At 37.0% G+C, this 20,906-nt stretch overlaps 1 protein-coding gene and 1 long non-coding RNA gene across 2 annotated transcripts; one reads left to right on the top strand and one right to left on the bottom strand.

The window, feature by feature from the left end:
• Window positions 1-298: 298 nt before the first annotated feature.
• On the bottom strand, window positions 299-1,303 carry LOC131620315 (uncharacterized). Its single transcript, XR_009289073.1, has 2 exons — window positions 609-1,303; window positions 299-526 (listed from the first exon to the last, which is right to left on the bottom strand). It is a non-coding gene; the product is annotated as an uncharacterized LOC131620315 (long non-coding RNA).
• A 5,227-nt stretch (window positions 1,304-6,530) lies between these two features.
• On the top strand, window positions 6,531-7,376 carry LOC131618661 (uncharacterized). Its single transcript, XM_058889837.1, has one exon. The coding sequence runs from the start codon at window positions 6,531-6,533 to the stop codon at window positions 7,374-7,376; it is 846 nt and encodes a 281-aa protein (XP_058745820.1).
• Window positions 7,377-20,906: the final 13,530 nt, after the last annotated feature.

Genomic DNA, 20,906 nt, shown 5'->3' with positions numbered 1-20,906 from the left:
TTATTCACATTATATTCAATTTTTGGTGAATTCTTATCTACCCAACTTAAAAAGTTGGGTAAGGTTACCTCCTTTGCAAAATGCTTTGAAAACAACCAACATTTATAATATTTTAATAAATAATTAAATGTGTTAAATGAGATGGAATCATGTGATTGGTTGGAGGTAGAGTACCCAACTTTTTGTGATGGGTAGAGAAGTTGTCCCCTCAATCTTTTCTTCGTGTAGGAACGGCATCCTTATCACTGTATATACTCAAATCCTCACCGATGTCATACATAAGAATAAAAAAAATCACTTCACAAAGTTTCAAACTAATTCTCACTAATTTCTAACCAAAACACTAACATATGTATAAAGTTTTTGCAGAAGAAGAAGATGAATTAGAAGCTTCATATCACAACAACGACACGACGCCCTATCCTCAATTGGTCCCGCCGCTGCGAAATCTTCAAACGCACATCTTCAAGCCAAGCATCATCCCCGTACTTTTGAATATCAAGAGCAACCGAATCCTACAACCAACCTGTAATTTGTTTTGTATATTCTTATTTTCAGGAGCAACAACAGTATCAAACAACTGCTTCAAAATTTTCGGTGGAACAAACCTTCACCCGTTTTAGAACAGGATTTGCAAAATTCCAACAAGAATTGAACAACGGCAGCGATGCTCCACATTGCAGCACAATCACTCAACAACATATCACACCAGACCAAAAACAGAGAATCATCAAGTGCTCACAAAACTCAGAGATCTGAAACAGAACACGATAGCAGAGGTCCTAAGACGGAAGAAATCGGAATCACAAATGGAGCAGCCCCGAATTTGAGAACACGATATGCAAAGTCGTACACACACAGCCTCCCTCCGATCACGCTCGATCCCGTAACCATGGAAGTCGGATTACTGAGTCCTACAACCTTCGGCGAGATTCCACCGCAAACAACCAAATCGAAGGTTCACCAGAACTCTTGAAGACTCATCGGAGTAAGATCTTTGCCGATGAAGCGTCGTTTTCGGTAACCTCTTCACCTTTCTTCTTCTCGTGATTGATGTCGTGTATTGATGGTTCTATTGTTTAAATGTTGAATTGTTTTATCCCGAATGAAATGAGAGTTTGAGTGAGGAATTAGATTTCGTTGCTGTTGTTAGCTTGTGAATTCGAGAAGTATGTTTTGATGTTTGGAAAAATATGGATAAAAGAATAGAGGTGAAATATGGGAAGAGATAGCAGAGCGTGAGAGTTTAGATTGAGATAGAGCGTGAGTGTTTAATTTTTCTTCTACTAATTGTTATTAGGCTGTTATGTTTAGGCCCACTTCGTTTTTACTCCTCCACACCGCCTTATACATTACACCTCCCTCTGAACTTCATTTTATTTTGGGCCACTAATGCATTTAGCCCAATAACTTCATTTTAATTTGCACTTCCCATTTGCTTTCTCTTTTGAGCCCATGTTCATGATTTATTCTTTAATTTTGATTTTTTTGTTTCTAATATAACCAAAATACAAAAACTTATCATTTAGTTAAATTCTTTTATTTTCCCTCAAAATAATAAAAATATTTCAATTATTCCTTTTCTTTCTCGTTTAGAGTTTAATATATTTTAAGTTCTCTTTTATTAATATTTGTAATTATTTTTACCATTTTCTTGTACGTTATTTTTGTCTTACTACTAACGATTGTTTTTTTTGTGAGGTACTATACTTTGAACAATTGAACTATCATGGACATTCACTAACTTTGATTATTCACTGTTTTATTCTCGCATGTGCCCTAAAGAATGTAACTGCTCAGGATTGTAATAGTTTTAACTAGGACTTTTTTTCCGCACCTCCTTATTATGTATCTCTCCCAAAGCCATATAATAGCTTAGAACTCTTTTATTTTTCGCTTTTAATTTCCGCACATGTAAATTATTAACTGTTAGTAATTAGGTGTGTATGGTAAGACTAAAAAGAAATCGTAGCTAACTTAATTCAAAGACTAATTTATCTGAACATAACACACGTGATTGCTACACACACTCACCCCTAGGGTACGCCTCCTCTTGGTTGCCTTCGATTATAAGGTCGTGTCCCTCGAATGTGGAGGTACCTACTAGCAAAAGTCCCAACGGTTAAGAAATCATCATAAAGATCATAAGTCCCTCGATGACCCTCGACGCTGCCTACAAATATATGATCTCGTCCCTCGATTGTTGCCTACGAAAAAAATGATTTGTCCCTTCGAATATTGTTAAAGGTACCTCTACATGTTGCTTTCAACGACCTCGATGACCCTTCGATTGTCCCAGACATCCAATAAATGGGACTACCTACCTCGAATGGTAAGGATAGCCCTATCTCTCTTAGGAGAGCAAAAAGCATAGAAAAGGACCAAACTTAGGGTAGTGTTCTTAATTTGCTTGCTCAATTAAAAAAGCTTTTCACACCTCTCTTTTCAAAGACTAAGGCTACACTTTTAAGCTAAAGTCCTTAAACTTCTTTTCAAAACAAACAAACAAACAAACATGAGCTAAGCAAATTAAGAGCCCGTAGACAACTACGGATGGAAAGGGTGCTTACACCTTCCCTTTTTATAATCTACCCCCCGAACCCGTTTTTCTTAAAAGGTCTTTTTCTGTTCTTTTTGCCCTTACGAGTTATTGGATAAAATAAAAGTCGGTGGCGACTCATGCTTACCGCAACATTGCTTGCTTAAAAATAAAAGTCAGTTCTCCCACCGTGTTACAGTGTGTTACTAGAATTTTCAGTTGGCATCAGAGCAGGCACCCTGCCTATTTACATCTGGGTGAGATCTTGGGATAACAAAATTCTGGTACTATGGATAAGGAACTGTTAGTGTATGGAAACAAACCACCTATCCTAGATGGATCTAACTACGACTACTAGAAACCTCGTATGGTAGCAGTCATTAAGTCAGTAGATAGCAAGGCCTGGAGAGCTGTTGAAAGTGGATGGAAACATCTTGAGAAAATTCTGGAAGATGGAACCATTGTTCTAATCCTTGAAACTTCATGGAGCAAATCTGAAGAAGAGTTAGCGTTGGGCAATTCTAAGGCCCTAAGTTCAATATTCAATGGTATCGACAAGAATATCTTCAGACTTGTGCAACACTGTGAGCTGGCTAAAGAAGCTTGGGATATTGTTAAAACAGCACATGAAGGTACGTCAAAGGTAAAGATGTCGAGACTTCAATTACTTACCACTAAGTTTGAAAATCTCAAGATGAAAGAGGATGAAACCATTCATGAGTTTTACATGAATGTCTGTGAGATTTCAAACAACTCTGCAGCCTTAGGTGAGAAAATGACTGAAGAAAAACTGGTAAGGAAGATTATCAGATCATTGCCTAAGCGATTTGACATGAAGGTAACTGCCATAGAGGAAGCTCAAGACATCAGCAACATGAAGCTGGATGAACTTCTTGGTTCTCTTCAAACCTTTGAGTCAAGCATCTGCGAGCCTGTTGAAAAGAAGAACAAAAGCATTGTGTTTGTTACCAACACAGGTGATGATTCAAAAGAAAGAAATGGTGTAAGTGGTGAGAATTTATCAGACGCCATAGCCATGCTTGGAAAGCAATTCAACAGACTTATCAAAAGGGTTGACCAGAAGTACAGACCCGATGTCAGGAACACTTCCTATGACATCAGTCAGACACATGACTCAAGTAAAAGGTTCAAAGCTGAGGAGAAGCCCTGTATAGGAAAAAGGGTTCAATGTCATGGATGTGAAGGATTCAGACACATTAGAGTTGAATGTCCTACCTACCACAAGGAGCAAAAGAAAGGACTGACTGTTACTTGGTCTGACGAAGACTCGAATTCAGAAAAAGGAACTGCAAAACATGTCATAGTTTCAACAAGAATCTATGAATCTGACAATGATTCCAGTGATGATGAGCTAACCTTTGATGAACTAGATGCCTCGTACAAGAAGTTGTGTAAGGAGAATGCTGAAGTATGCAAACAATTGAAGAAGCAAGAGGTGATTATAAGAGATCTAGAATCTGAAAAGATTAAACATCTTGCAACTATAGACTCCCTCAGTAGTGAAGCAAGCATGTTGAACCACAAACTTGATCAAATGACCAAGTCATTCAAAATGCTGAACAATGGATCTGATACTCTAGAAGAAATTCTGGAATCTGTACAAAGATCAGGAGACGTGTCTGGAGTGGGATTTGTGGCTTAAGAGGAATTAATCTCTGGATTCAGGAGGACAGAATCCAAGAAGTGTGGGACTAACCTGATGTCAATTTAAATGTTACAACATTGAGGAAACATAAAAAGGAGGCTATCAAAGAAAAGGTTTCATCACTGTGGAAGATTTGGTCACATAAAGCCATTCTGCTTCAGATTATTTGGATATCCAGACTAAACTCAACAAGTCAAACTTGATCATGATATCTATACCAGGAAACAATCTGGGATAGCTAAGAAGGTTGCTCTAATAGGACACACTTCTATAAGGATGCCAGCAGAAAAAGACTGATACCTTGATAGTGGTTGTTCAAATCATATGACCGGGAGAAAGAACTCTCTAGTAGACCTCAAATTGGAAGGAAACAACTATGTAACTCTAGGTGATGGAGATATAAGAGAAGTCAAAGGTGTTGGGAAGACAGAAAGGGTGAGTATACCTAATCTAAACAAAGTCCTACTTGTACAAGGTTTAGCTGCAAACCTTATAAGCATCAGTCAGTTGTGTGATGAAGGATTCAACGCTAAGTTCACCAAAAATAAGTGTATCATTACAAATGAAGCAAATGAGGAAGTCATGAAGGGATTTAGATATAAGGATAATTGCTATCTATGGAAGCCTGACACACCTGTTCACCCCTCTGACTACTCCATGATCAAGGAAGAATTGAAAATGTACCATCACGAATTTGATGAATCTTATGATCCCGATGAATCAGATAAAAAATCTTATATTGGTGATCTCACTATAAGTGAACTGTCTACTAGTTTCTTTGAGAACAGTCTAATGAATGAGAAACTGTGTGAAAAAGTAAGGGAATACAAAAGCATCAATAGATTTCTGCTAGATGAAAGAGTAAGCCTTGTGATGGACATTATAGATCAGGAGAGAAGTCTGGAAAAGTTAAATGTGAGCAATGATTCTAAAGTACAGCCTAAAAGCAATGTCACAGAGAATGTTGCAACAACATCTAAAGACAATGTGGCAAAAAAGGGTATGTTGGGTATTTGCTACCAAAACTTATTATAACAATTAACCAACGTGAGGGAATTCTATTTGGGCCTTGTCAAAATCCGTGTTTTGAAATTTCCCTCACTCTGTGTGCATATAAAGCTCTCTCGATCCCATAATATTCTAAAAACGGCAAACCTTCCTAGTAGTACTGCTCGCTACTCTCTGAGATTGATTTATTTATTTTACTTGACAAGTGTGAAATAAGTTCTGGTTCTCTAAGGTTCAAAATGTCTCAACAATCTAATGATGAATCTCCCGTTTCAGACTCAGCAACACCTGAAGAGTCCTCTAACCCTAATAGGGTTCTCAAGGTTGTCCCTCTAAGGACGATTAGCAGTGATGAAGTAAAGGCCACAAAACCTAAAACGACTCATGCAAAATGACCCAAGGAGGGTATTCACAACAAGGGCACCAAATCCTCAGCATCCGCTACCATGGAGAAACTTACTAAAGAAGGATCCAAGTATGTTGATAGTGCAATTACCAGGATTGTTAATCGTATTCTGAAGGAAAATCATCAAGTGCCTGGAATATCTATTCCTCTTCAAACTATAATGGTTGATCCACTCAATAACACCAGTAAGGCTGACACTGTTCACACAGTTGATAGTGATTTATAAATCAACAGGGATGAACAAGGTATTACTAAGAATACCAATGTCACTAAGGATGTCAATGACATTGACAATAATGAGCACCCTGAGGCCAATACTAAAACTGATACTAATGCGGTAGACTTAGATGAGAACTCTGAAGACGAATTACTTACTTCCTTGAATCCTAGTGTAGCTAACAGGGTAATGACAAGAAGAAAAGGCAAAGCTGTTGTTCAAGGATCATCAAAAGGGAGCACTCTAGTGAACAATCCTATCAAAGACACTGTCAGAAGGAAGAGTACTTTTGCAGGACTTGTCAAGAGCAAAGTTGTTACCAAAAGCAAAGGGGTTGGTCCCTCAAAATCTTGGAGCAGGTTCATTCCAAAGAAAAGAGCGGGAAATTGTTGAACCTGAATCTGATGTTGAAGCAAATATCCATGACATTCCATCAAGGAAGAAGCCTACAACCAGTAATCTTGCTGCTAACATCCCTGAAGTCCCCATTGATAATGTGTCTTTCCACTATGCCTCTAGTGTTAGCAGATGGAAATATGTTCTCCAAAAGAGGTTGGCTGTTGAAAGGGAATTGGCTCTAAATGCTCTTGAAAACAAGGAGGTCTTATAACTGATTCAAGAAGCTGGACTGCTAAAAACTATATGCAATCTTCCTAGATGTTATGAGAAGCTGGTCAAAGAATCTGTGGTAAACATGTCTGAAGATTGTGGCAATAGCAAAAATGCAGATTACAAAAAGGTGTTTGTAAGAGGTAAGTGTGTATCATTCTCTCCTTCTGTGATTAATCAATTCTTGGGAAGAACAAATGAAGCTCAAACCGAGCTGGAAGTAACAGACAACCAAGTATGTCAAGTGATCACAGCCAAGCAGGTAAAAAGCTGGCCCATGAAAGAGAAGCTAATCACAAGTAAGCTGAGCATCAAGTATGCAATGCTTCACAAAATAGGAGCAGCTAATTGGGTTCCAACAAATCACAAGCCCACTATCTCAACTGTGCTTGATAGATTTTTGTATGTTGTAGGAACAAAGGCAAAATTTGATTATGGAACATATATTTTTGACCAAACCATGAAGCATGCTGGAAGCTTCAGTATTAAGGGTCCAATTGCCTTTCCATCTCTCTTGAGTGGTATAATTCTGGATCAATATCCAAACATTCTCAACGAACATGATATGGTGTGCAAAAGAGAAAGTCCCTTGGCTTTCCATTACAAACTATTTAAGGGGAAGCATGTTCTAGACATTGTCATGACATCTGCTGAAACTTCCAAATCAGGAGCATCAGTCAGTAAAGCAGAAGTCATAGCAATCCTAAAAGAGACTTGCAAAGAATTGGAAGCTAGAAAAATGTCTCTTGAACAAATGATACGAACTCTAAAAATGGATGAGAAAGAGGAGTTTGCAGATACAGAAGAGATGGAAGAAAAATATGATCAAGAAGTGGAGGAAAAAAGTGCTATAGTCCTGCTGATGACTTTGAGAAAGAAGGTTCTTCAGACACCTCAGCTGGTTCTGACTCTGAGCAGTAATTGCAACTAGAGTCTAGTGTGTTTATTTTTTTGTTTTGTTTTGTTTGATTTATTCTGCTGCATTTCGTATCGTCTGTTTTATTTAGGTTTGTTTTATTTTTGAACTTATTTAAACTCGCGAGGAGAAGACACTCTCTTTGGCTTTGGCAACATTTGTGGCCAAACAGGGGGAGAAGTATTATATATGTCACCCCAACACAATAAGACCGATGGTTGTGTGTGATCAACAATTCTAATTGCTTATCTTTGTGTTGATTTGTGTGTGTTTGTGCTACTCTTATGCACTGTCTGTTTTTGCCTGAGCACTGTGTGCTTACTGCTTATGTATGCTAATTGTTTGTATTAGTTTGTGCTTATTTTATTTATCCGCTGCAAGTGTTTCTCTGGTATGGTGTGTGTAGCGGTAAAAAATGTGACTCGACGCGTTTCCACGCATTCGAAGTACAACAGAGTCGCCACCGAACTTTATTTATTCCAAAAGGAAAGGGAAAATATCGATAAAACCCACGAATAAAAAAGAATGGATAAGATGGTCATCGCAACCAAATTTAGGTTCGGGAGTCGGTTAAGCAAGGGGAAGGTATTAGCACCCCTCACCTCCATCGTACTCGATGGAACCCATTTAGTTAATCTTGTGATTAATTGTTAGCTTATATCTACTTGCGTTATTTATTAGGTTGGAAAGAAGGAAGAAACAAAAAAAGATTTTTTATTATTGTGCTCGCCAAGACGTTTGTATCTTGTGCCTACGTATTCCCTAGTGCAATGGGAAAGTCAGAGCAATCGTAGTTCGGGCTAACTACGAAAGGCTGTTGATTGATTTTAGCGAGAGGTACTCGATCGCATTCAAACAATACTATGCGCACATGGATTGTAGATACTGTTTGCATCACTACAAGAATGGATAACTAAATCAAGATTAGGACAAGATTTTGGCCATCATCGCATTCGAGTGGTAAACGTTTGATCTTCACATGTCGAAGTATAATTGCATTTGAATTTTGACTAAGTGTCTCGTTTTATAAAAAGGTTTTAAAATTGAAAGGTGTGAATAAATTGAAGTTGTTTGTTAAGAGAAATCAAACATTTAAACAAAGGCTTAACGGCCATCGCCTAAATGCTTGAAAGAGAAAATTGTACAAGTACGTACAACCCCCTCGTATGTGATAAAAAAAAGAGATTGATTTCAAGAGTTGAAAGATATTTAATTGAATCCAAGTACTTAAACAAAAGCTTAACGGCCATCGCTTAAGATACTTGAAAGATTGTTAGCTAAATCGAGTTTTAGGAAGTCTTTAATGGAGTCTACACATTCAAACAATGGCTTAACGGCCATCGCCTAAACGCTTAAAGAACAACTTGTACAAGTACGTACAAACCCTTCTTCATTATCCATTAAAGACTAAATTTGATTTGATTAAAAGAAAAGCGTTATTGTAAAGAGGTGAGTTAAATCGATTTTTAAGAAGTCTTTAATGGAGTTTAAACATCCAAACAAAGGCTTAACGGCCATCGCCTAAATGCTTAAAGAACAACTTGTACAAGTACGTACAAACCCTTTTTTCCATTATAGATAAAATGATTTGATTAAAAGAAAGTATTTTTTGTAAAAAAGGGTGAATTAAATCGAGTTTCTTGGAGCGTTTAATGGAATCCAGGTATTCGAATAAAAGCTTAACGGCCATCACTCAAATACTTTTAGGACAACTCGTACAAGTACGTACGAACCCTCCTTGATTCATCCATTAAATCTCAAAAAATCGATTCGATTAAAAAAAATTGTCTTTTTATAAAAAATAATAAACAAAATAAATAAATAAACATTTTTTGATTTTATATGAAAGCTATCTTTTTTTTAAAAAAAGAATAAATTACTTATCATTTTTATAAAAAAAAAAAGAGAAATAGAATAAAATAAAATTTTATAGAATAAAAAATGGCAAGAGATAAGTATATTGGACCATGGGGGTGTAAAACCTTTTTGGAGGATGCTGGCCCAAGAAAAATCAAGACAAAAACTCATTTAACACAAAAAACTATTAGGGACCAATGTAACCCTAAGTCCAAAACGCAAAAAGAAAGGAAAGAGTTGCAGCTTCGTTCATCTCAATCTCACCCTCTCTCTCGCATCTCGCTCTCATCGCTCTCTCACGATTGCCATCAGCTCACGTATCACACGCTCTCCTCTCTGTTTCCTCTCATAATCGATGAACTCGCAGAGACAACAAAGCCAACAAAAAAGAACTCGATCTCACTTCTCTCTCGATTCTGCTCAGTTCGATCAACGACAACAACAACGAAATAGCACAGCGGCAACAATCAAAGCAATAAAGCCCTTATCCCAAATGAAACCCTAAACCCCAAATATGATTTTCATTATGTTCATCAGAGTTACAAGTTTACATGATTAAGACACAGAGGAAAGGGATAATACCAGTATGCTACAACAATAAATCAGAAACAGAAATCGAAGATGAAAATAGCCCAGGTACGTTGTTCTTGCTCGATTTACCTACTCTTTCGCTCTTGATCTACTTCTGCTTTGTGTGCGTTACTTTGTTGATTCTTGCTGCGGTTTGTTGTAAGATGAATGGAATGTGGAAGGTTGTTTGTGGTATGAAGGGAGGTTTGCGGTTCAGATTGAGGTGAGGTTGAAGTTTGTGTGTATTGATGATGAAAGGTTACTGAGTGTTTATTGGAATGAAGTTTGTGAGGTCAAAGGATTTGGAGAGATTTTGAGGTAGTATTGAGGCAGATTTTTTGTGTTTGGTTGTGAATGAGGTTCAGGTGAGGTTAAATGTTTGAATTTGTCGATGGGATGAGTGTGATGTTAAGAATGTTTGGGATTTTTTTGGGCAGAGTTTTCTCTGGAGAGTTTTTTTATGTTAGGTTTCGGTGGCTCCCCCCTCTGCACAGAGTTGTTGTCTCCTTATATAAGCTCAGATTTAGGGTTTTGAATCAAAATTGGAGGGAAATTGAAGAGGCATTTTGAACAATTATGATGTGCTGAATTGTTACTTTTGTTTTGCAGGTTTTGTGTGGATATTTTAGTGTAAGGTTTGGACCGATGCAGCTATGGGATAGCAGGCTATGCAGCAAGCGGAGCAGAGACGTGGCAGATTTTTGTTGTTTTCTCTGTACATTTTTGTTTGACTTGTTGTAATGGCAAAAATGAATAAAATGGGCTTTACAAAAGAAAATAAGTTTGGGCCTTAAGCAAGAATGGACAATAGGCCCAAATTAGGAATACATCCAAACTTTCTTATTATTTTTTGTATTAAACATTTTTTTAGAAAAGATAATAAAAATGGGAGAATAAATCTAAACTAAGAAATACAATAACACTAATCTTAATAAACAAAAATTAGACTAACAATTAAAACACATATTTTTATTTTTATATTTTTTCAAATGTGAAGACATAAATCTAAATGAAATTAATGAAATTTTTTTATTTTTTTAAGTAGAAATTAAAAGGATGAATAAAACCGGGAAATATGCAACAAATGCGACAATTTGAATGCAAACGAAATACGAACGCAACATGAACATATGAATGAGATTTGTAGGTCAAAAATTGGGGTGCGACAGATGCCCCTATTTAATTATCTCGAGCAATATAACATGAAAGACTTCCGTCTTCGTGGTATCAATGGCGAAGGGTAATTAAATACAAAAGACCCGAATTTTTGTCCTTATGCAAATGAAATGCAATGCATGGATTTTTTTTATATATTTGAATGCAATATGATATGAGACAGACGTTGAACTTTGTGGGGAATCGGGTGCCACAAAAGACCAACTGTTGATGGAGAAACTTGGAAACGAGAGATAAAACTCTGGGTAAAAAAGATAGTAGAAACGTCTAAGGGTGGCATTAGACGACATCAACAATCAGATAAATTCGAGAATGACATTGAATGAGGTGAAAACACTTTACTTAAGATTATGACATCCAATAACAGGCTTTGGACGACAATGAAAGATTATGACATCCGATAACATGCTTTGGACGGCAATGAAAGATTATGACATCCGATAACAGGCTTTGGATGGCAATGAAAGATTATGACATCCAATAACAGGCTTCAAATGGCAATGAAAGATTATGACATCTGATAACAGGCTTCAGATGGCAATGAAAGATTATGACATCCGATAACAGGCTTCAGATGGCAATGAAAGATTATGACATCCGATAACAGGCTTCAGATGGCAATGAAAGATTATGACATCCGATAACAGGCTCCGGACGACAATGAAAGATTATGATGTAACACCCTTCTAAACCCCGCGGAAATTAATAAAATAATTCAGAGTAAAACATGAAAAAAAGGGTGCCACAATTCAATTTAAAACAAATTATCATAAATCAATTGTCATGCTTCACTTAGGGGCAAATCACCCATTTAACAAAATCATGTTTCTATACAGCGGAACATTAATCAACAGATAAGCATAACATCATCTATGCAATATCTCGCAAAATTACTCCAATAACAACAAAATAGAGTATCATCATCAAATCTAAGCTAGCGTTCCCCCAGTGTTACAATATCAGAGCATGACACCGACACAACAACTAAACCGACTTATGAGCTAATCTTCACCAAGTCGAAAGCAGCTATCCTCAATCTGAAAATATCAACAGTAAGGGTGAGTCTCATTCACAATTAACAAATGTTATCGAATCATAAACAATAACACATCATAGTCACATTATTCATCCAATTTCATTATATTCAGATTGTCAGGAAGTACTCATCAACGCACAACAACAAATAGAATACATTACCAAGAGACAACACCATAATTCATCCAAACAAATCATAACCATTACACAATCATCACATACTATAACATTGGACATTCTTCCATTCATGTTATAATAACACAAGTAGCCTAATGCAAATGCAACTATATGCATGTGGTACCAAAATCTGGGATAACCCAACTCACCGATCCACCATCGTCAAGGATACGGCAACACCCACTCACTAATTCCACACAATGGGAATTAGCTACCACTGATCCACCCTTGTCAAGGATCAGCCACATAATGATTATGAAATGCATGTATCAACCATAACATGCTCATCATCAACATTAAACAACCAAATGTCATAATCATCAACCACCACAAAATAAATAGCCACACACAGTTATGCTATTTCTCAACCATAATAAAATACATATTTTACATCAACAATATATGTATAACAAACACCAATTACAACCACAACATCATAACAGGTAAATCATTCATTATACAGTGCAACAACAATAACACCCCTCACAATCGTGTACCAAGTACAACAAAGCAACTCATCAACGACAGAGTATTTACCTCATCATTCCTCAAAACACATGATAACCATATTTACCATGAACAACACCCATTTGCACAATTAACAGAAGCAACCACATTATCACAACATACATCATTACACATATTCAATTATGCACACAACAACCATTGCACCTCATCAGCTATGCAAAACCAGAATAACCCACATTTGAAGAAAATGATACTTTTTAAAATAAAATCAAGTTGTTATTGTTTTATTCATTTCATATGGTAGAACATTCAATTTAAGGAACAACGTCCAAAACGGCGTCTAAAACGGACTTACGGTTTGAAAGTTACACATCTTTAACTTTTTACAAGAAAACAGTTATCGCTACAGCACGCGGCGCAACCAAAGTTCGCGGCGCGACCTGAAGCTCACAAACACGTTCGCGGCGCCAACCTATGCACGCGGCGCGATGCGAGAAAGCAAGTACGCCTTCGCGGCGCGCACCTACCTTCGCGGCGCGAACTGGCAAAAGTCACAACTTTCATCGCAATTGACAGCATTACGGGATTTACCCCAAAATCCCCAAAACCCAAACCAAGTTATGTCATGAACCTCAATTACCACCATATCAGCCACATACATGTTATAACACAAATATAACACACAAAGAGGATCATTTAATCATCATAACAATCATATAATCATACAATTCATCAAATCATACAATTCCCTTCAAAATCATCCCCAAAACCCCAATCCATCATATAACCAATTGACACAAACAATGCATCTAAATCAGTCCTATTATCTATGATACGATAAAAGATATTAACCGGAAGAGTCCCCCCTTACCTTAGCCAAAGATCTTGATTAGCCATCTTCCTCTTCTGTTCCTCTTTCACGTATCAGCACTTCTACTCTTCTGCTCCTCTTCCACATCTATTTTCCTTTTTTCCTCAATTCCTTATTTTTATGAAAAATAGATTTTAATTTAGTAAAAGGCCTACTAACATAGCACCCCCTCTTTACTAACATCACACATGGCCCAACACCATAAACCATCCTTTTCCAATTAAATCCCACAAACCACCAATAATTCTAATTATTAATTAAATTTCCATTTAAATTAAAAATTAAAATATACGGGTGTTACAACTCTCCCCCACTAAAATAGTTTTCGTCCTCGAAAACATACCTCAAGTAGCCAGCTCTTACAAGAGTCCTTCACCTGACTCTCTAGCTCCTAATTAACATTACCACGTGATAGGTCCTCCCTAAGCCACTCTGACCAATGCTATCCCTTTACCGCACAATTACTTCAACTTTTGGTCCTCAATCCTCAAATTCATCTGGTATAACCAACGGAAAGCACATCTCACACATCGATCTCAGCTCTTACGTCGCATTTGACTACCCAAAGGTGTACTACTCGTTATACCTCCAAAAGGTTAACAACAATAGTACAATGAGGTACAACATATACAATACGCTCAACAACTGAGTAATACAATTACACAATCCATAGTATGATCACACTTGATCAACAATGCCTTAATGCATTCCATCTACCAAACATACCAACCTTAGACACACTCTTCCATCTGAGCGATAAAATAATACTTACCCTTTTCACCAACTGCTTCCTTCAAGAAACTCAATACTCATAATCCCATACCATTAAATTCCAATTCTCTGACTCCTCTTAAGTCACACCATCAATTATCCAACACTTTACATTCCGCTTTTTCCGCACTACTCTGATTACTCATCACAATCATAATTACCAGTTAGATTTTCTTAGTTCACCCACTTTCGAATCTCTTCACTCATTCGTTCAAGAATCATCCTTTACCATACATGGTACTAATTTACCACTTAGAATTACTTATATTCATTCAACAATAATTCCTGAGTTACTACATCTATTAAGACATTCCAACCATCGGAACGAGTACACACAAGTAGTTATAATCACACTCGTCAGCCTCAATACACCATTGCTTACATAATAGCTCATACTGAATCCCACTCTTCTTTAAGAATTAAATCAACTTCGTCCTTCATGGAGTATAATTCCTCATTATATCTGGAATATACAATATCACCTTATTAACAGCACAAAATTATGACAGCATCATATAGCATCAACTCTTCGTTTTAATTTCGCCGAATACATACTCGTTAACTACGTACAACCATAATAACATATTCATCATCTCGACAATTAATCGAAAGACTTATAATTCTCCGACACGACATCCTTACATCCACTGGATTCTAAATCCAACATATAGATCAATACATATTCTCTATGTAGGCTCCTGACATATTAATTCCTCACTTCCCCCAAGTAGTACTCATAACACTACTCCACATCGCACTTTCGCTGCGCGACTCTGATTACCCGTTTTAAGTCATTTGCCCATCATGTCGCACTCTTCCATATTCACCTCTTCATAAGTCCACACAACATAGTGAGTGATTATTCTCACGGCTTAGTATTCATCACATCTTATACCATTAAGGTAACAAAACAAGTTCATCCCATCTATATGATTTCCGTCCACTACCAACAAGAGATTTAGGGTGATCAAGTCCTAAATTTGTAAATATTAGTTGAAAATCATATTTAAGCATAAACCGTCGTTACTACATAATAGTGTCCATTTCCGAGTTTGCACCCAAACTCATTAACATCGTCATAGTTCAATAATGCAATACGGTGTCCTTCTTCTAGAATATTCTTCCGAAGTCCAAAACATCCGGAACACAAATCCAATCACTAACCTCATTATATTATTCTCGTCGATTCCGAATCCACCGCCTTTACCTTGGTAATTCAAAGTCAACTTATCGATCAACTCACATCATCTTTCTGACCTTCTCTAATCTCGTCAAGAATACCATTAGTCATCTTTAGCATACCCAATCTAACACTATTATGAGTGCCTTCACATACCAACTCAAGTCTCAAAATTGTCCAATCAAATCCAACTCATTCACCATTAGCACCGACATATTTAAAGACTTCCTACTCAACGCAGTAACACAACATTCATAACTTGTGGTTTTACTCCAAATTCTATGACATCTTTCATGCCCAAATATCATCCCACTCGACATCTCAACAAAGTCTTCCTCACATTCAATAAGTGTCAGAAATTCTCTAAAATTCTTCTTTTATACTTATCGTTACCTTGCCATCACAAATACGATTCCATGAGTTCTAAATTTTATCCCATCTTTACTACTAATTCACTTCTCACTAAAATCCATCGGCCCTCAAACCATCTTCATTACCGAACATCTCATCAACAACATGTTCCACTCAATTTTGTTTCAAACAATCACGGTAGTAGGCATTCCTATTCAACAAGTTTCACGCTTCCTTAACCGACTTCACAATATCTCCTTATAGGATCAATCTACTGTATTTATAACTCTCCCATAAGGTAGAACATAATCTCTCCTCTTTGTAGGTTCAAACGACACGTCAATCTGACACTCGGAACCGAAGATATGAATTTTCCATCGTTATTCGAAATGCAACATCGACATCATGCAGCGACGCTCTATATGGTATTCCCAAATCTCTTCAAATGGTATACTCAATTATTAAAATTACTTCTCAACAACCTTCTAATTATTCCTTCAATCCGTTCAACACTGGCACTGACATCCCGCGCAGTACCAATAAACAAGTCTAGTTATAAGAACAAGAGTAACCGTAACTTCACCTCTTTCCGATGTCATCCTATCGTAATTAAATATGTTACAGCTGCTGCAACTATTTTTATAACAAAGTTCATCTCGTTAGCTTTCCGACGCTTCAAACGGAACTCAATTCGGATGTCCAGAACTCCAGTTATGAATTTTCGGAGTTCTGCAGCTATTCAGCAATTTTCCTGCGTTTTGCTTACGAAAATCTCACTCGAAAACTCATTCTCTTCAACTCGATTACATTTCAAACAGCCCCTCATCGTATCTCTTCACTTCCAAACATTCTTATAACTTAAGCGACACATTCCCCCGCCGAAGTCCGCTTTCTGAAACATTACGACCGCAATCCTCTTTGCAACTTGCAGCTGAACCTCTTCCGAGACGCAAGGCTACTCAACTGACAACTTCGCAGCCTCTCAGCAGAGCTGATACATTGCAACTTCTTAATCCACCTCTCCTACAAATAATCACCAAATACCTCTAATCATCTTCCTTCAAGATGTTCCAACTTAATTACCAGTCAAGTCTTAATTTCAAGTCACCTTCGATTCGGAAAACAACAACTCCAACAACGCTTGCACTGTTGCCAACAACAGCCTACTGAATCAATCATCTCACAACTGAAACATAACCGAGAAGGCAAGCTTCTCCCCCACTTGTTTCAATCCAACACCTGCAACAAAACAAACAAGTACCGACAGTGATTCACTCACATATCGTGTACCAAGGGATAAAACACCGACAGTATACAACTGCCGCGCAGCTCAACTGACTCGACAATTGGCCGGACGGACCGACCTGCTCTGATACCACTATTGTAACACCCTTCTAAACCCCGCGGAAATTAATAAAATAATTCAGAGTAAAACATGAAAAAAAGGGTGCCACAATTCAATTTAAAACAAATTATCATAAATCAATTGTCATGCTTCACTTAGGGGCAAATCACCCATTTAACAAAATCATGTTTCTATACAGCGGAACATTAATCAACAGATAAGCATAACATCATCTATGCAATATCTCGCAAAATTACTCCAATAACAACAAAATAGAGTATCATCATCAAATCTAAGCTAGTGTTCCCCCAGTGTTACAATATCAGTGCATGACACCGACACAACAACTAAACCGACTTATGAGCTAATCCTCACCAAGTCGAAAGCAGCTATCCTCAATCTGAAAATATCAACAGTAAGGGTGAGTCTCATTCACAATTAACAAATGTTATCGAATCATAAACAATAACACATCATAGTCACATTATTCATCCAATTTCATTATATTCAGATTGTCAGGAAGTACTCATCAACGCACAACAACAAATAGAATACATTACCAAGAGACAACACCATAATTCATCCAAACAAATCATAACCATTACACAATCATCACATACTATAACATTGGACATTCTTCCATTCATGTTATAATAACACAAGTAGCCTAATGCAAATGCAACTATATGCATGTGGTACCAAAATCTGGGATAACCCAACTCACCGATCCACCATCGTCAAGGATACGGCAACACCCACTCACTAATTCCACACAATGGGAATTAGCTACCACTGATCCACCCTCGTCAAGGATCAGCCACATAATGATTATGAAATGCATGTATCAACCATAACATGCTCATCATCAACATTAAACAACCAAATGTCATAATCATCAACCACCACAAAATAAATAGCCACACACAGTTATGCTATTTCTCAACCATAATAAAATACATATTTTACATCAACAATATATGTATAACAAACACCAATTACAACCACAACATCATAACAGGTAAATCATTCATTATACAGTGCAACAACAATAACACCCCTCACAATCGTGTACCAAGTACAACAAAGCAACTCATCAACGACAGAGTATTTACCTCATCATTCCTCAAAACACATGATAACCATATTTACCATGAACAACACCCATTTGCACAATTAACAGAAGCAACCACATTATCACAACATACATCATTACACATATTCAATTATGCACACAACAACCATTGCACCTCATCAGCTATGCAAAACCAGAATAACCCACATTTGAAGAAAATGATACTTTTTAAAATAAAATCAAGTTGTTATTGTTTTATTCATTTCATATGGTAGAACATTCAATTTAAGGAACAACGTCCAAAACGGCGTCTAAAACGGACTTACGGTTTGAAAGTTACACATCTTTAACTTTTTACAAGAAAACAGTTATCGCTACAGCACGCGGCGCAACCAAAGTTCGCGGCGCGACCTGAAGCTCACAAACACGTTCGCGGCGCCAACCTATGCACGCGGCGCGATGCGAGAAAGCAAGTACGCCTTCGCGGCGCGCACCTACCTTCGCGGCGCGAACTGGCAAAAGTCACAACTTTCATCGCAATTGACAGCATTACGGGATTTACCCCAAAATCCCCAAAACCCAAACCAAGTTATGTCATGAACCTCAATTACCACCATATCAGCCACATACATGTTATAACACAAATATAACACACAAAGAGGATCATTTAATCATCATAACAATCATATAATCATACAATTCATCAAATCATACAATTCCCTTCAAAATCATCCCCAAAACCCCAATCCATCATATAACCAATTGACACAAACAATGCATCTAAATCAGTCCTATTATCTATGATACGATAAAAGATATTAACCGGAAGAGTCCCCCCTTACCTTAGCCAAAGATCTTGATTAGCCATCTTCCTCTTCTGTTCCTCTTTCACGTATCAGCACTTCTACTCTTCTGCTCCTCTTCCACATCTATTTTCCTTTTTTCCTCAATTCCTTATTTTTATGAAAAATAGATTTTAATTTAGTAAAAGGCCTACTAACATAGCACCCCCTCTTTACTAACATCACACATGGCCCAACACCATAAACCATCCTTTTCCAATTAAATCCCACAAACCACCAATAATTCTAATTATTAATTAAATTTCCATTTAAATTAAAAATTAAAATATACGGGTGTTACATATGACATCCGATAACAGGCTTCGGATGGCAATGAAAGATTATGACATTCGATAACAGGCTTCGGATGGCAATGAAAGATTATGACATCCAATAACAAGCTTTGGATGACAAGTGGGTTGGACTTAGATCTAAAGGTAAGATGTAAATGAGTATGAATTTTGTTTAGATGCATGATGTTGAATTTTCTATGCATGATATGTGAATGATCAATGTAATGCAATTGTATACAACAACTGAGCAGACTCTTTTGTGAGGGAAGATTGAGACTCTGATTCCTCAACACGGGTAACACTGCCCACTCTGTTATGGTTGAACATGGTTTTGTCATACTGATGATCCTTTTGAGAAGAACTGATAAACTGTAAACTTCTTGGGGATTATGGAAGGAGATTGCCCTTGATTGACTGGTTGTTATCTGATCGTTGCTTCAGTTCTTGAAATGAATGTTGGGAACACTTGCCCCCAGTATAGGTCTTGAAGAACGGGATCTTGAAGTAACGTGCCCCTGATAGGATCACTGATCAAGTCTCTTGACTGTTTGAATCTGTGGACCTCCGATTTTTTTAATCCCGGGCCATACCTCTGTTCTGTAGAGATACGTGAACTGACTCTTTTTTATCGCTTAATGCTTTCGCATTTTGAAAATTCACAGAGTCGCCACCGACCTTTTATTTTATCCAATTAAGGAAAGGTTTATAAAAGACACAGAAAAAAGACCTTTAAGAAATTCTGGGTAAGGGGGTAGGTTATACAAAGGGAAGGTGTTAGCACCCTTTGTATCCATGGTTATCCATGGGCTCTTAAGTTTGCTTAGCTCACTTGTTTTTCGATTACTTTTCAATTGCTCTGAAATTGCTCATATGTGGTTTCAAATACCTTTGTAATTTGAATTTTGTAATGATCCGTGTGTGGATGTATACAAAATGCTTGTTTATCTTTCGAAAGATGTTTTGAAAAGAACGTTAACTTTGTAATAATCCGTGTTTGGATGTATACAAAGTATTGTCTTTTTTGGAAAGTTTTGAAAAAACAACAGTGTATGAGAATTTTGTTTGTTTTGATTTGAGCAAGCAAACTAGGAGGTCTACCCTGAGTTGTAAGGTCTTTATCCTATTTCCTTTAAAAATCTATCCTTTCACCGGATATAAAAGCAAGGTTCGATTTTGTACTCAAAACAGTAGAATTTTGACTTTGATTTTGAAAAGAATGAGAAAGGGATTTCCTGAAGAGGTGCAAGTGTGATTGTGATTGGATTCAGATATCTTATCTTTGAAGTTAGTGATCTAACGGTTCAATTTTATCTTTGACATACACGCAGTTTATATATATGCGGGAAATTAAAATGCGGAAATGTAAAGTGCGGAAAGTAAATCTACGCTATTACATCGATTGTGCAGGAAATGTAAACTAGCCTATTTACATGAATTTGACATCCTATACATTTATCTAGGAATTTAAATTGCAAGAAATAAAAGGCATGTTTTTGGATTTTTTATGGTTTGATTTTAATTAATTAATGCATGATTA

Source organism: Vicia villosa, linkage group LG7, assembly GCF_029867415.1.
Source record: "Vicia villosa cultivar HV-30 ecotype Madison, WI linkage group LG7, Vvil1.0, whole genome shotgun sequence".
Classification (NCBI taxonomy): Eukaryota; Viridiplantae; Streptophyta; class Magnoliopsida; order Fabales; family Fabaceae; genus Vicia; species Vicia villosa.
The sequence above is the reverse complement of the archived record's forward strand: the minus strand, read 5'-3'. Positions and strand labels throughout refer to the sequence as shown.

Bases quoted from the DNA above. Each gene is read 5' to 3' on its own strand.
- LOC131618661 (XM_058889837.1), top strand. From the start codon at position 6,531: ATGTCTGAAGATTGTGGCAATAGCAAAAATGCAGATTACAAAAAGGTG.